This window comes from Heterocephalus glaber, unplaced genomic scaffold (genome assembly GCF_053883595.1).
Source record: "Heterocephalus glaber isolate CG9 unplaced genomic scaffold, H.glaber_assembly_v1.0 deba00001550, whole genome shotgun sequence".
Taxonomy (NCBI): Eukaryota; Metazoa; Chordata; class Mammalia; order Rodentia; family Bathyergidae; genus Heterocephalus; species Heterocephalus glaber.
In genome coordinates, this window is record NW_028258343.1 from 8,014,496 (window position 1) to 8,030,406 (window position 15,911).

Consider the following 15,911-nt stretch of genomic DNA (forward strand, 5'->3'; position numbering starts at 1 on the left):
CCAGCCCACCCAAGTCTGCAGAAGCAGCTGGCAGACCACGGTGCACTTCCATGATGCTTCCAGATAGAAAGGCCAGCTGGGACTCCGAGCTGTCCTCATCCGGACACATGCCCATGCTGTGGAAGCCAGAGAAAGAATGTTATTTTTTTATGTGCAACCAAGATATTTACACAGTTCTTGCCTTGAACTCTTTAACGCCCATCCTCGGTCAGACATGGAATGGTTGTGTTAGCCTGTTTGGAGTCTTCTCTTTGGGCTCCTTTCTTTTTCAGGGTTTCATGTTGGGCTAGGCATTTTAGAACTTTCTCACAATTATTTTTTCAGATGGCAATAAAGATCTTCAGTGCCCCTTTCGGAGGCAATAAACACATCTTTCAGGGAATTGGGGTGGCATCCACTTCCCCACTGAAATATGTGTGGGAATATTTCATTGAGTCTCTGGAGAGAATAAAGAAGACCATAAAGTCTTGATACCCCTGTTGTTTTTCTTCCACTTTTTCTAAATTCTTTGCTTTATATAAAAAAGGGCAAAATAAGTTTCACTTACTTTATCATGCTGTAGAGATGACAGTGCAGTGTCATCAATGAAAGTACATTTGCTGGTGCTGGATTCAGATCCTACAGTCTCCCCTGGGTATCACTGAGCAAACAGAAAATTAGCCTTGGAAAAGTAGATTCTGACTGCTCCCAATTAGGGTTGGTAATTCCACATCAAGGAGAGGATTTTGTTGCTGGTTTTAACCAACTTGCCAGTTCTATGAAGTTGGAGTCTGATATGTAAGGTTTTCTTTCTTTCCTTCCCTTTCCTTGTCATTATAGTACTTATAAAACAGTTCCTCATGCTTCAAGAGAGCCATCCGTGTCTTATCTCTTTATAACAGGTTTGCCTGCCTTAATAGTGTCAGTTGTTCTAGCAAGCAGAAAACAAAACGAAGTATACGGTAAAGAAAGTTATGGGAAGGAACAAGGTGATGAATTGTAAGTAATGTGAACGTCTGTGGAATTTATTTTTGATGAGTATATCTATTTTGTTTCTGGAGTTTGCTGTAAATTTCTGTACAGTTAGTGAGGCACTCATTTTGAAAGGCTTTAGTGTACTGGCATTTCTTGGTCAGGGTCCATACCACCAATTAATTCGTTTGAATGATCTGAAATAGTTGAGCTGCTTTTCTCTATTAACATTATATTCTGTCATTTGGGAGAATTCAAAAGAAGCTTAAGCTGCCTTCTATCCTGAGAAGACTCATTCTATTTGAGGAGTTTCCGTAATACTCCTACCTTCTCAAGCCCACACACATCTTGAAGAGAGTTAAATAGCAATATCAGATAGTGAACAATTCAGCGACAGCATAAGTGTTATGTAGAAACACAGTAAATGCTTTCATTAATTAGCATTTACTGTAAGCCAGGAATTGTGTTACATTCTAGGAGTCAAAGATGTTGAAGGCAGTTTTTACCTTTGTGGAAGTTATGTTCTAGTGTGGAATACTCCAGAATGATGACCATGTATATGTTTTAACATGAATTTTGTTGTATTAAATCATTCATCCCATTTTTGCAACTTACCTAATTTTCACGGTAGAAATTAGGCACTAGGGCATCTGTAAATTATAACTCTGGTCAACTTTGCCCATAGTGTAGTTTAAAATTTTCTTTCTATTACTTTATGATCTATATATCATTCTGAGTATATCCTTTGTTGCAACAAAATGTTTTATAATAAATGTAGCCTTTGTAATTGTGCATGAAAAGTGTTCATATAGGAATCTTACAATGCTACCATAAGGTCTCCCCTCAATTAGACCAATTACATTATTAGGAATCACTTTGTTCACTGTAATGAACCCATAGTTAGGCGTGACTTAAATGACTCTAAAGTAACTCTTCTCACTTGGCACAAGCACGAGGAAGAAATTTGACCCTTCCCATGTGAGTCTGTCAAGATGATTCCCCCAAAAGTCCTTTAGCAGATTCTGGTTCCATAGTGTTTTGTAGAACAGTGTCACACACCCAACCCTTAACAACAAAGGTGAGCAAAAATGAGTGCTGAAATGTGCCATTCTTAGAGCAAAGGCACATAGGAGAAAAGGAGGTTAGACATAGTTTGAGGTGAACCAACCAAGAGTGTTCTCATACCAAATCAGAGTTCAAGAAGTGACCCAGGAATCTTCTACATGTTGACTCAAATAACTAGATATTAAGATGATGTTCAAAACCTTTTCCATCAGGGAAAGATCAAAGAACACACTGAGGTCTAGGAAAGTAAAGGTGTTGAAACTTTCCAAAGGTGTTGAAGAGAAAAATCTGTAGTAGTTCAAACCAAACCAAGAAAAGTCTTACACACAGCATGGTAGTAAAATGCTATTTCTCTCTCATTTCTTCTTTTTTAAGCTGTTGGATTCAGGATCCAGTGGTATTTTATGTCACCTGTGCTGGGTATTTTGGAGTCATGTTCTTCCTGAATGTAGCCATGTTCATTGTGGTAATGGTGCAAATATGTGGGAGAAATGGCAAGAGAAGCAACCGGACGCTGAGAGAAGAGGTTTTAAGGAACCTTCGAAGTGTGGTTAGCCTCACCTTTCTGCTGGGCATGACATGGGGTTTTGCTTTCTTTGCCTGGGGACCATTAAATATCCCTTTCATGTACCTCTTCTCCATCTTCAATTCATTGCAAGGTAAGATAAATGGTACCTGAACAATTTCCACTTTTGAATTTATCATATTTGCTGATAAGCTTCCTTTTGGACAGATGCCCGGTCATTTCTGTGTCACCAATCCAAGTGCACAGGTAACTTTGACCTCCTTTACAGTTTGGCTAAGAGTTGCTGCTCTGCATGAATCCTTGTCTTATACAGGTTTTCCATGCATGTTCAGAAGTGTTTAGTTTCTATTCAGGGACAGAAGCAGTGTACCTTGACCCCTTGGATTTCAAATTAAATACTACTTAATTTAGAAACTCTTGTCTTTTCATGAGATAGAGCTATTAGTTCAATCTAACAAACATTTGCCAATGGTCTTCTTTGTATAAAAACACAAAACTTCCTTCAAGGAATTTTCAGTCACATATCTGATTCCATAGTACAAACTCTAGTGTACTCTGTAATGGATTTAACTTTTTACCCCAGGTGAATATGAATTATTTTTCTGAAAATGAATTTACATTCTTTTAATGTGCCCTATGTTGTTGATAAAAACCCCTAATGTTCAGAAGCATCATGGGGCCAAGAACCCAAGAGAAATTAGATCATACCATTTGGAGTATTTTTGAGCAGAGCAGTGCTAATGGCTTACAGAAGGTCCTGGCTGTGCAGTTGTGTGTGAAAAGGAAGACCACACTAAGGCTGAACAGTCTGAGCCAGGGTGGGAGGCAGGTTTATGCAATACACATGAGGTGCCTAGCCGGGTACCCATACAGGGCTATTCTAAGAAAGGTTTGTACTTAGTTGCAGGGGAGTATGGCTCACTGCTTATGCCCCTGCGTCCTCCCCCAGCTTGTGAACTAAAACAGTGTGTCAAAGACTCTCTGTTAAAAGAATAGATTGTTGGATGTAGGACGGGAAAAACTTTGGGCATGGTCTAAATCCACCCAGGGAATCCTGTGGCATAAATGTGCACTAATTAGTTCAACAGATTTTATTCAGGTTCACTCTCCCATAACAGTGGGAATGTGCAGGCTTGGCTTGGTGTCTTTAGTTGATAGAATAATAAGTGTGAAGTTCATCTCCCGATGTCGGAAACTGAGTATGTAGTGTATGAATGCATCTTCCTTGGGATCTAGCTCTGTGCATTTCTTTACTTCTATAATATACTACATAAAAGAGCCTAAATAAATATTGACAGAAGTGTCTGTTAACATGAGAAATTCCATGGTTTTATATTTCAGGATCAGACATGAAAGGCACGGTGATCTGCCAGCCCAACCTTGGTTCTGCTTTTCGAGTTTCCTGGCAGTGTCCTTAACCTTCAGCAGCTACAGTTGTCTGTGCAGCTCTGTTTCCATGAATAAGAATTGGGATGTTTTATTTTTCCCAGCATGGGTTTCTTGTCAGGAGGGAAAAATGTTGTAAACCATCATCAAGTCAGTGTTCTTCATAAATCACTGACTTTTAAGACTGATTTTTAAATTACATAAACTCAGAACAGATTTCTGCACATTCTGTGATATTAAAAAAAACCCTTCTAAAGAGAATCTAAACTTAAAAGCACAGTGCTTCCACCACCTGCCTCACAAGCGCAAGGACCCGAGTTCAATCCCTGGTACCAAAAAAAACCAGAATAGTTGGGGCTGGGATTTATTTAGCTCAGTGATTCTGGTGCCTGCCTAGCAAGCACAAGGTCCTGAGTTCGATCCCTGGTACCAAAAAATAAAAAATAAATAAAAAGCAGTGATACAGATCACATGAGTCTACCCTCAATTGCTTAGCTGGCCAGGCTATACACAATTTCTTGGGACACTACAGAAAGTTACCTACTAGTTTTTATTGGTGAGTCTTTCTTCCAAGAGAGGCTTTGTTGTTACAAGTTTGTGCTTTATTAAAAGAAGCTTATGGGATTTACACAGTTTAAAGGAATGGCTAAATGACTAAATCATGTACCACATAAGCAAACTTCGTTATATCTTTTCTTTTTTTCTTTCTGAACCTCTTCATTTTAGCAAAATTTTGTCTGTGATCCTTTGCCTCATGGAGCTTATACCAGGCGACACCGACCTTAGTCAAATGCATCACTGCATAGTGAGTGGTATTGAGAATGAGGGACAGAACATGATGTCTGAGCCAAAATCTGAAGGATCGATAGGAATTAACTAGGGGAAAGGCGGGGAGTGGGCAATATTCTATCTCAGGTAGAAAGCACTTCTGAAGAGCAATGGTGATTTTAACTCTTTTGGGAAGATACCTAGAAGAGGGATAGCTGGGTAAATGGAATTTCTACTTTTAGTTTTTTCAGGACTCTCCACACCATTTTCCATAGTGGTTATAATAGTTTACATTCCCACCATCATATTACAGGAATACATACATACCCATGGCTGTAGCAGCATAATTTATAATAACAAGATCTTGGAAACAGCATGTGTCCATCAACAGATGAACTGTTAAGGAAAATGTGGTATTTATACACAAAGAAGTACTACTGTGACATACAGAAAGATAAACCTGAAGCATTTGTAGGCAAATGGATACAACTTGAGAACATAATATTAAATGAAATAAGTCAGACACACAAACTTAAATATTGTATGGTTTCTCTTGTATGAGGATATACATTTTAAATGTATATACTTATAAATTAAATTTTCAGATAAATTTTTAAAAGAGCAATGAGAAGTATTTGTGTATATATAATATTATTTAGATATAGATATATGTAATAAAAAACAACATAGAAGATAGAAAAGTAATAAGTAGGGAGAAGATCAAATAATGCCCTGTAACCCACTTTACTGTTTCAGAAGTATTTCAATATACATGCTAATTTGTTTCATGTATACTACTAGTTTCTATTAGTTCATTGAAAGGAAAGTTTTGTGTTATTATCTGTTTCTTTTTTTATAAGGCAGAACCTTTTGTATCTATGTCATGTACTCTGAGTAACTACTTTGAAGATGATGATACACAATGTATTAGTTTGTTAGGAAATTTTTACATAAATTTTTAAAGAGTTCAATGAGCAGTATTTGAAAGGTATTGGGCATGCAGTGTCACATGATTGGGTGTGTGCTTTGTAAAGATGAGGCGGACAGAAGATACAGCCTGGATGAGAGCAGTCTGATCGTGTGTGCAGGGAAAGCGGAGTGGAGTGGCCCAGTGGTAGGGCAGTCCAGTATTTTAGACTATGGTGGTGTGGGGAGCTGGAGTGATATGAGCAAGCAAGAGGAATGTAGGAAGCATGCACTACAAAGCACTTGACATCGGTTTGGACATCAAGCTCTTATTTTTCTAGAATAATTAGGGTAAGGAGTTGTCTCATAACACAGTATTCTGAAAACTAAAACTTCTAAGCAAATTGTAACCTTGGTTGGAGTTTGCATGAAGATGATCCAGGGCACATCTTTCAGAGGAGTGGTTTTTTATAGCTTTCTTTTCATATTAATTCTTCAAGATTTGGTTCAACATGTTAAAAATCCATTTTATCTCTCAGGGTTCTTGTATGTTGGTGTGTGTGTACAAATACATATATGTGTGATTACAGGAATATTGATAACTATATATGTATATTATAAATTTTGCATGCTTTATTTTTATATTTTATTTGTATATTTACCTTTAGTAGGTACTTTAATTTTTATTTATAGTTTTATATGTTTTCATTTTTACATACACTTACGTCTGCAAGCAATTACCAAAAATTGTGCTAAGTATCAGAAAATTATAACCTGTGTGAGTGTAACTAAAATTTTACCTACTTGAGTAAGCAAATGAAGCCATTAATTGAACCCAAGTTAAAATTGAGTTTATTATTTACTAATTTGCCAGAGTATATTTTTTTATTTTATCTTTACTCAATTCAATTACGTAATAATCATTTCACTGATTTTTTTTTTAAGATTGAAAGATAAACCTTTTCTTAACATGGTAGTGTTACATACCTACCTGAATTTTACATTTTTACTCCTTCCCTAGGATAAAACTGCTAAATCATTATATTAAATCTTTTAAGTTTTCTAAAAACTATAACTTCATAAAATTGTATACAAATTGCTATGCAAAAAAGAAATGTTCACCATAGTTACATCAGAATTTGCATGCCTGTCTGAGAACATTAGATTATACATCAGTAATTCATCCTAAAGAATAAAAGGCAGTTTCCTGCTTGCCAAGAAGGTCTTGATGAGGGTGTTCTTGGACAGCTATCTCCTGATAACGTCATCCACACACATGCAGGATGGGATTATTGCTCAGACACAGCGTGTGCACATTGCTGCTTGTTATGTAGCTCAGCCTATAGGATTTGTCCATTAACTGCTACAAAAATATTTGACACCATCATTTAGATTAGGCTTCTATGGTATTATCAGGAAGTTTAACTCTCCTGATTAAGTTCATCAGGTTATAACGTCTACCTCAGCCTCAAAAGTTTAATCTTTAGTTTTCCTTTCCAGGAGTGGTGAACAATATTGATAAATAGCTCAGGCTTAACAGCCTATCTTCTATACAGATAAGACAGCATAGTAAGATGCGACATGCTGTTCTGCAAGCAGAAACTGCTATGGAGAACACAGAAGGATATGATCAGTCTGCTCAGAGATGATGTTTGCCATGACTATTACTCAGAGCAGGGTATAGTAAATAGTGATTTACAGGCACTTTTGCAAAACACCTCTATGATTTTCCTTTTTTTTTCAAGTCTGGAAAAGAGGATATTCTTTCCATTTTGTAGATGAAGAAATTGAGGCTCAGAACAGTTAATGATTTTTCATGAGAACCTTGGAGTCTGACAATGTAATAAATATGGAACATATGAAAATAGCAAAGCACATTAGTGGGGGGGAATTGCTAAGTAGAAAACCCAAACACATAACTGCCACTCTAGTTTTTATGTCAAACTTGTTAAGAGGTAAATATCTACTTCCATTTAAAAACCTATTAATGAACACACATATAGTGAATGAGAACTTAATATCATATACTTAAACATCATTTAGGAAATATCATGATAATGTTATTGGTAAACTAAGAAAATGAAATTTTACCTCAAATTATGAGGTAAAGCATGCTGAATGCCAATTAAGTCTTCCTTGGCCTGGAGCTTGAGGTTAGTACCTTCCTAAAGTCAAACTGTTACATAATCACACATACAGTACACATATTGAATTGCTGCCAAGGTAACCCCAAACACCTGAACCGACATCATGTTGAATGAAACATTACACATAAGAAATAAATTACTAATCTTTTGGCAGCGAATTTTGTGCCATAGAGAAAGAATTTTCTAAAGGGCAGCTTGGGAGCATGAAAGGAGGATTCAAGAACTTTCCAAAGATAGCCATAAACCTTTTAAGACAGAAGAGTGAATATGACACCAATATTTAGAAGTAGGATTATATTTGTCCTTTGTTAATTTTTAAACATTTTTAGTAGTACATGTTTGCAGTACATAATGACTAAATTGATTGTTGGGAGTCGGTTCATGTACGTGGCACGTCTTAGTTCTTTTTACATCCCCTTCCGCTCCCCTCTCCCCTTTCCTCTATCTTCTGTTCCCCTTCTCATTCATGAAAGGTCTCTCTGTTTCCCATTTTCTGTCTTTTCTTTTGTTCTTTAAATTATTTACACGTTGAATTTCTCATATAAGAGAAACCATGCAATATTAAGCTAGCATGTCTGATTTATTTCACTTAGCATTAAGGTTCTATCGAATGTGTCCTGAGGTAGATGGCAGAATTGAGTATCAAAACCCAAATATACTACTTGAGATTTTTTTCAGAGTGCTTCTCACTCCTAGTTTAATGTTCTCACTCCTTTCTCCCTTTACCATGTTTCTTCTCTGTGTTTACTGTATTGGCCCTGACTTTTCGAGTCCTTCTCCAGGAGAACTTGGCCAAGTTCGGCATTTGTTCCATTTTCCACCCCAACAAAACCCACAGGCGAGCCCACTTTCTCACATGCTTTGCAGCCTCTGTCCTCCTGCACTGTTGAAAATGTTACTTATTTTGAATGAGAAACTTGCAGAGTTTGCTGTGAGTTAAGGCACTTCTAGTTCTCATGTTGTAGGTCTTGTTTCAGTGGTTGTATGTGTCTGATTAGTGAAAGATGGAGCCGAAGGAAGGCAGGAGTGAGACCAGAAGAGAGGTCAGAGGGCTTGAACTCAGCACAGTGCTAGTTCTTCAGGCTAAAATTTACCGAGAAAGGACCATCGTGAGCTCTTTCATGAGACAAGAGGGTTTCCTGAAACTAGCAGTAGCCCATCAAGATGAAGGAAAGGCATTAACTCCAAATTGAATCTTCGGACCACTTTAGCTTTTAGGTTAGATGGGCAATGTCCCTTACTGCTTAGTCAGTTAAATAAAGCCCAAGGTAACATGAAGAATAATAAGGCCTGATTGGGGCTGGGGATTTAGCTCAGTGGTTCCTCCGCCTGCCTTGCAAGCGGGAGGACCCGAGTTCGATCCCTGGTACCCAAAAAAAAAAAAAATGCCTGATTATCATGGTGCCTGGCCACAGCATAAAGCCCTTCTAAGAAAGGTGAAAGACCTTATGTTTCCTATGAGGAATGAAGATGATCAAATGGGGAAAATTAATAGACAGCAGAGAATATGATAAGAAATTAGATTCCCTGGGATGTCAACATTGAACTGCACTGAAGTTTTGTGATTTTTAATTTTGCTTCTGGCATTACGAACTATAAGTACATGGAAAAAATAGCCAGAATTTAAGAAATGATAGCTTTGTTTTGGTATACTATTTGTTGCCAGACCAACTTAAATTCATGTGAAAGTGGCTTATTACTAACAGATAGTGAAATTATCTTTTAAGGAATCTCATTCTGATTCAAAGTGGAAATGTATCTCAAGGCTAAAGAATTTGCCCTATTATATAATGAATGCTATGCCTTAGAAATTAAAATGTATTAATTCCTAGTAATTCTCATTTCTCATACTTATTATCTTATTTTGTCCCAAATTTTTTAAATTTAAATTTCAATACAGTCATGTGACACGTGATGGAAATATAATCTGAGAAATATGTTATTAGGGAATTTCATCTGTGTGTATCGCAAAGTACCACACAGAGTGCCAACTTCTAAGTGCAAACTGAGAAGGTATATGTCAATCATCTGTGATGGCCCCTTGATATTATCCAAATAAGCAGGTAAACACGAGATACATGAGGCTACCACTGGCATAGCACCACACTGTTTCACAGTAAACACTGTTATATAAGTAGGGTTATGCTCTAAAGGATGAAAAGCACAGGATGTTATGATAAGTACATAAAAAAGTAACAGTCATTTATCACACTATTGAGTACTGTGTACTGTAGATGGTTGTATGTGCTTCTTCTGGAAACATACCCTTCTCTCCTTTGATCTCAGTGGGGTGGGAAGGAAGAGTCACTGAGATCAAAGGAAAGCTTTCTTTTTGTTAAATTAGAACACCCCTGTCCTGTCAGATGGAGCATTTCAGACAAATAGATCAGTAGGATATATTTCCTTTACTAATTACTTTATTACAAAGAAAATATAGTGATTCAAGATATAGTAATAAATGAAATGATATGTATTTATCTAACTATATTAATTTGCTTTCCTTTTGCTGGGCCAGAATACCTGACCACCCACACTTGAAGGAAGACAAGTTTCATTGGCTTAGGGTTTCAGAGCTTTTGGTTCATGGCTGGCTCCAAGGCAGAAGCATCATGGTAGGAGGACACGCTAGAGCAAAGGTGCTCACTTCATGGCAGTAGTAATGCAGAGCACATGGAAAGAGCATCAGCAAAAGCTGCATCCTCCAAAGACATGCCCTTGGTGACCACCTCCAGCTGCCCCTCCCCAGTAGCATGTTCAGCTCTTGACATCAGTGGATAAATCTATTCTTGCCTCCACTCATCTCCAGGAATCTCTAAATCCAATCAAGTTGACTACTAAAATTAACTGGCACAACAACTATGTATAAGACGCTATCACAATGAAAAAAAATGATGACAGGATTACTTATATTACTGAATTACATACACCTTTCGGAGACAATTGTACAGAAATTTCTCAGGAATTTTTATACGAGACTTACTTGATTTGAAATCAGTGAACAAAAATGTAGGCAGTATTTTCATAGTGTCACTTTTCTACAAGTCAAAATAGGTAATCATCCTTCAGTCATTTCAGTAGGAGTTTATAGCTGGCACCTTTTAGGTGCCAGGCACTAGGTTTGCCTCAGGCACTGGGCTCAGCCATCTCTGATGGCCAAGCAAGAAGCCAACCCAGAGAAGAGTCAGCCCAAAGTCACTGCACTGTGGTCAGGGCCCTGTATGTAGAAATCCAGCAAGCCCCTTCTCGATTATTTCATAATAATGAAACTTATCCTGAAAAAATCTATCAGTCATTTTGAGTTAAAATAAAACATGTAAGTATAATCTAGGACATATTTTGCAAATTTATGCGCATCAAAAGAGTACTGTTAGTACTTTACCCCCACTTTTTCAATTGTATACGCTACCATGTAATTTACAGTTTCTTGATTACTTCATATTAAAAAGGGACAGATAAGTTCTAATTATCCCTAACTGCTGTAATAATATTCACTCTTCTGCCATTCCATGTTATTTCCTCGGCTGTCTGAATGCTAGGATTGTCCACCTTGTTCATCTTTGAACCTCTGACTCCTAAAACAGTGCTTCCTGCTTAGCAGTGCTAACTTACTGAATGAATTACCCTTCTTGGGAACTTCCTTGAACTCCCTAAGAAAGCCTTTTTCAAGATTCAGTTCAAACCCTTTGTCCCCTGGAAAGCCCTCCCTTGGGTAGATAAATTACCACTTAGTATAGAGCAACCATTGGAGTGCTTTTCAGAAACTTTTGCCTTAAATGTATTTTCACTGCCATTCCTTAATTTGTGTACTGCTCACTCCTGTTTTAACCTCTTCTTCTCCAAATGAAGGTACTCTTTAGAATGTATATCTATGTATTCATTTCACTCAGGTAGACGAGATGATTGATTAATCATAGTTACTATAATTCACTCATTCATTAAACATTCACTGAGTCCCTCTATAATTCCTCTGCATCCTTCTGGGAACATCCAGAAAGCATTGTTGAATAGACAAATATCTCTATTTGCATGGGACTCTCTACCTACCAGGAAGAGGTAAGCAAACAAATAGTGAATGAATGAGGACTCCAAGATTATCAATATATAAAGAAAGTACATGTGTGAAAGGAAGTGACTGTGGTCTGAAATAAAAACGTGTAACAGCTGGTGGCCTCTCTAGGAGTTAAGAGTTGATCTGAGACTTGAATGACAGGTAGCAACCTGTGATGGAAAGAGTATTCAGCATGGTATTGTGTTGGGATGAACCTAAAACATTGCAAAACAGAAAGTAGAAGTGGTTTAAGAATGTTGATTAGGAAGACTTATGTTCAGGACATTGGGGTTTGAGGTGCTGCTAACAGGAGATACAGCCAAGTAAAGATGTCTTGGGAACTGCTATGGGTAAAAGTTTATCACTTCAAGATGTCTCATTGGAAAAGTGAAGAAGGTAAAGCTTAAAAAAGAGTAGAAGTTAGGGGAGGAATTTTTTTCATTTTAAAAGAGAATTGCTAGAATACTGCTTGTATGGCAATGGGAATAACCACTATAAAGGAGTAAAGAAAGAAATTGATGAGGCCACAAGGAGAGTTAAAATTCGAAAGCAGATTCCCTGAGAGTTAACGGGCTGGCTTCCACAGCAACAGTGACTCAGTGTTTGACAGGCACAGGAGGTGACTATAAATATGAAGACGGCTTCCCAATATGGAAATATTTCTGGGTTAAAATGGTGAGAAAGTAAAGTAGATCTGGTGGAGTTATATGACTTTTTTGATTTGGGGACATGTTTGACCTACGAAAAGACTACTTTGTTAAGGCCCAGCCTCATATATTGTGATTATAACCATCGCAATGTACATATGTAAAATAGCTCAGCATGTACACATTTAAAACATGATGAGCTTATGGGTGTTTTCAGTTTTCTTTGTTCCTACATGTTATGGAAAGTTTTTAGTGTAATTTCAAGACAAGTATAAGGGAAATATTAAATACTTATTAAATTGAATGTTATTTATTTCAGCTTGGTCTTTAGGTTAAGTCCTAAGGAACAGTGAATAGAACAAGCAAAGATGGAATCATATAGTCATTCTAACTGTATTTGAATCTTTCTACTCTTCTCCAAAGGAGTGCAGTGTCTGTTGTATATTCTGATTCCCTTCCTTAAGATCTCTGTTCCTTAGTGACTTAAATGTAAGAAATTTAAAATGAATCTACAAACTTAATAAGATGTATCATTAAAAACATGCTGAGTGGCTTAACTGTGTATATGTTCTTTTGTCACAGGCCTCTTTATATTTATCTTCCACTGTGCAATGAAGGAGAATGTTCAGAAGCAGTGGAGGCGGCACCTCTGCTGTGGTAGATTTCGCTTAGCAGACAACTCAGGTAAAGGGGCATACTGTTCATTGGCTTTTACATGTAAAATTGGAAAGTGTTGTCATTTAGCCTTCTGTTGTCAGAGCAATGCAGTTCCAAAGGTAACACATTGTCCAAGTGGAGCATGTGGAGATGCTTAGTTGGAATCAGAGTATTAGGACTGCAAAAGATCTGAGAACTTTGGACCCAACCCTCCTATTCTACAGAGAAGCATGAATTCCAAATAGGTTAAACAAGTTAAAAGGTCTGATGTCTTATTTGACACCTCAGATATCCAGAGTTCTACTACATCAGATCCACCCTCCCGTATTTTTGACATTCTCGATTATATTTTTAGGTAAAGATATATATTTGCTATGGAAGTGGGGTTTTAAATAGTATATGCGTAGGATCAAAGTAGGAAATTTCTCTATTTCTTCAGTTTATTATTGTTTACATCTCAGTATCTTCTCTGAGCCACTACCAGCATACCGGAAAATCCTATGGCTCAGAAAGATTAAATAATGTAGTGATAGTTTTTCAAGGTAGAGTATATTCCTTATAAAGGAGACTTAGAGCGTGATGTCATTTCTTTCAGACTGGAGTAAGACGGCAACCAATATCATCAAGAAAAGTTCTGATAATCTAGGAAAATCTTTGTCTTCAAGTTCCATTGGTTCCAACTCAACCTATCTTACATCGAAATCTAAATCCAGCTCTACCACCTATTTCAAAAGGAATAGCAACACTGGTGAGTCATTCTGGCCATCATAAAGCTATCCCCTGATGTAGTTCTCATCTGGTGCATTTTCATCACAAAAATAGACTTCTTGTGAAGACTGATGGATCACAGTGCCTAATAAAGTGCTTATTTTAGATTTGTGAGAATAAAGTCTGAAGATCGAATCCAGCAAGTTTGTAGATATAATCTTTTAAAATTTTTGTAGCCCACTGATATCTACATAACCAAATCATTAATTCCAAATATTATTGTAAGTTCATTTTTTGATGAGAAACTTAGTTTTCTTTGAAAATATGGTATTTTGTTTAAAAATTATTATAGAAATTGAATTGTAAAATATTTCAGCAGAGTAAGGAAGTTATTGACAATTTGACACAGGATTGGAACAAGCACCATCTAGGATGAATATTTTAAGATTTAATTCCTTAATTATTGGAGGTGTTTTTGGCAACTAGTCTGCAGCTTACTGATTAAATATGAAAGAATAGAGAGCTCAGTGTTTGGAAAGTGACTGAGGACAGGGAGAAATACTGTTCCTTTGCTCATATCCTGTCTTTTCTTTATATTTACAATGACCACATATTCTGACACTGAGTCATTAAGAACATTCTTAATGACAAGAAGGCAATAAAGAATATTTTGTAGTATTTGATAGCCATTATAAATATGTAATGTTTAATAATTTCAAAGAGAAACAATGGAATTGCTACTTTAAAATATGAATTAAGCCCTTTGACACCCAGCTGTTGACATTTAGCACACACTACTTCCTAATTCAAGTTACTTCTAAAAGAGTAATGGAATTCACTTTTCAATTTTTAATTGGGTAGCTGTTAAACATAAGTAGAGGTGAATGGCACAGAAAAGAATAACATTGGGCTTTTTGTAAATAGAATGTAACTGTGATCTTTCTGTATTGTTCCTATTGTAAACACTTGAATTACAGCGACCCTTATGTAAGTCTAAACTCTTACACGTGTCCCTTCTTGGATCACCTTCTGTACCTTGCCACTGGTGTGGCCACTGCCTGACACTTAGGGTAATACTATGGGGAAAAGTTTGAGTCTTTAGAAGATTTGTTAATTCCAAAATTAAAAAGAAATCCAAAAACTTGGAGCAACTTTGGACAGCAGCTCTTAAAGTTTCCTGGAGTCAAAGAAAGACATTTTGGAAAGAATCAAATAATAGAGATTCTCTTCCCAAATGAGTTGTGTATGTAAATTTGCCGAAAATTAAGAGACCCTTGAGAATACTGTACCTATGTAAAGAAATTGGTGATACAGTTGGTGTTACTTGTACAATCTAAGTAGATGATTCTTCCTACTTGGTAGTTCCCTGGCACAAAATCTTGCACTTACAGTGAATTTTCTTTCTACTTAACCAACTTAAATTACTCATTTTGTCTCTTCAGTTAGTGCATTATCTGTCAGCTGCAAATGTATAGCCATTGGACCAATTAAATTGTTTTCATGCTAGCACGGCTGAGAATAGCTACCGTGAAGAAATGCCTCCTTTAAAAGAGGAGAGAGAATAACAAGTTAGATCACTTGGAACATGGGATATTTTAAAAGTATTGAAGAAAGAAAGAGCTGTAGAATCCTGGGGAAAACTGATAAGTTAAAAGAGGAAATGCAGAAATTGAGGTACCAAAGGCAAATTTTAGGGTTTCAAAATGTTATGTGGGATTTTTTTGTTATATTTCAAAGGAATGTATTAATATTTTTTCACTTGTCCTAAGCAAAGAACCACTATGGCCAAGTGAGCTCTTCTCTACTAGCATGAGTTTTATGGCATCATTTATGTAATAAATTTGGCTATCCAGACAGTTCTGAATAGGACAGCTACGTACTGGGGATTGCGTGGAATGTGCAGAAAAACACTGCATATCCTCATAGATACCTAGTTGGTTTCCTTCTTCAAATTGATCTAGACATCCATGTGTTTATGGTGTAGATAATGCCTCCTAAGAGCATTCCTTCAACAAAAGTGGATCGTTCAGGTAATTTTTTATTCCTTTTTTGAATGCATGAATTTTTGCAAGGTTATAAGGGAATATTTGCATGGACTAAGC

The 15,911-nt window shown here is 36.7% G+C and overlaps 1 protein-coding gene across 23 annotated transcripts in view; it reads left to right on the plus strand.

The window, feature by feature from the left end:
- The window catches only part of Adgrg6 (adhesion G protein-coupled receptor G6), a 130,443-nt gene that overhangs the window by 109,438 nt on the left and 5,094 nt on the right, over positions 1-15,911 (plus strand). For 21 of the 23 annotated variants that reach the window (XM_087190046.1, XM_021259327.2, XM_013072708.3 and 18 more), the window contains 4 exons: positions 882-978; positions 2,392-2,675; positions 13,027-13,128; positions 13,697-13,849. In XM_087190046.1, the coding sequence (XP_087046172.1) occupies positions 882-978; positions 2,392-2,675; positions 13,027-13,128; positions 13,697-13,849 (636 nt within the window). Of the gene's footprint in view, positions 1-881; positions 979-2,391; positions 2,676-13,026; positions 13,129-13,696; positions 13,850-15,770; positions 15,840-15,911 lie in introns of all 23 variants that reach the window. The other 2 variants (XM_087190041.1, XM_087190042.1) reach the window with 2 other exon arrangements.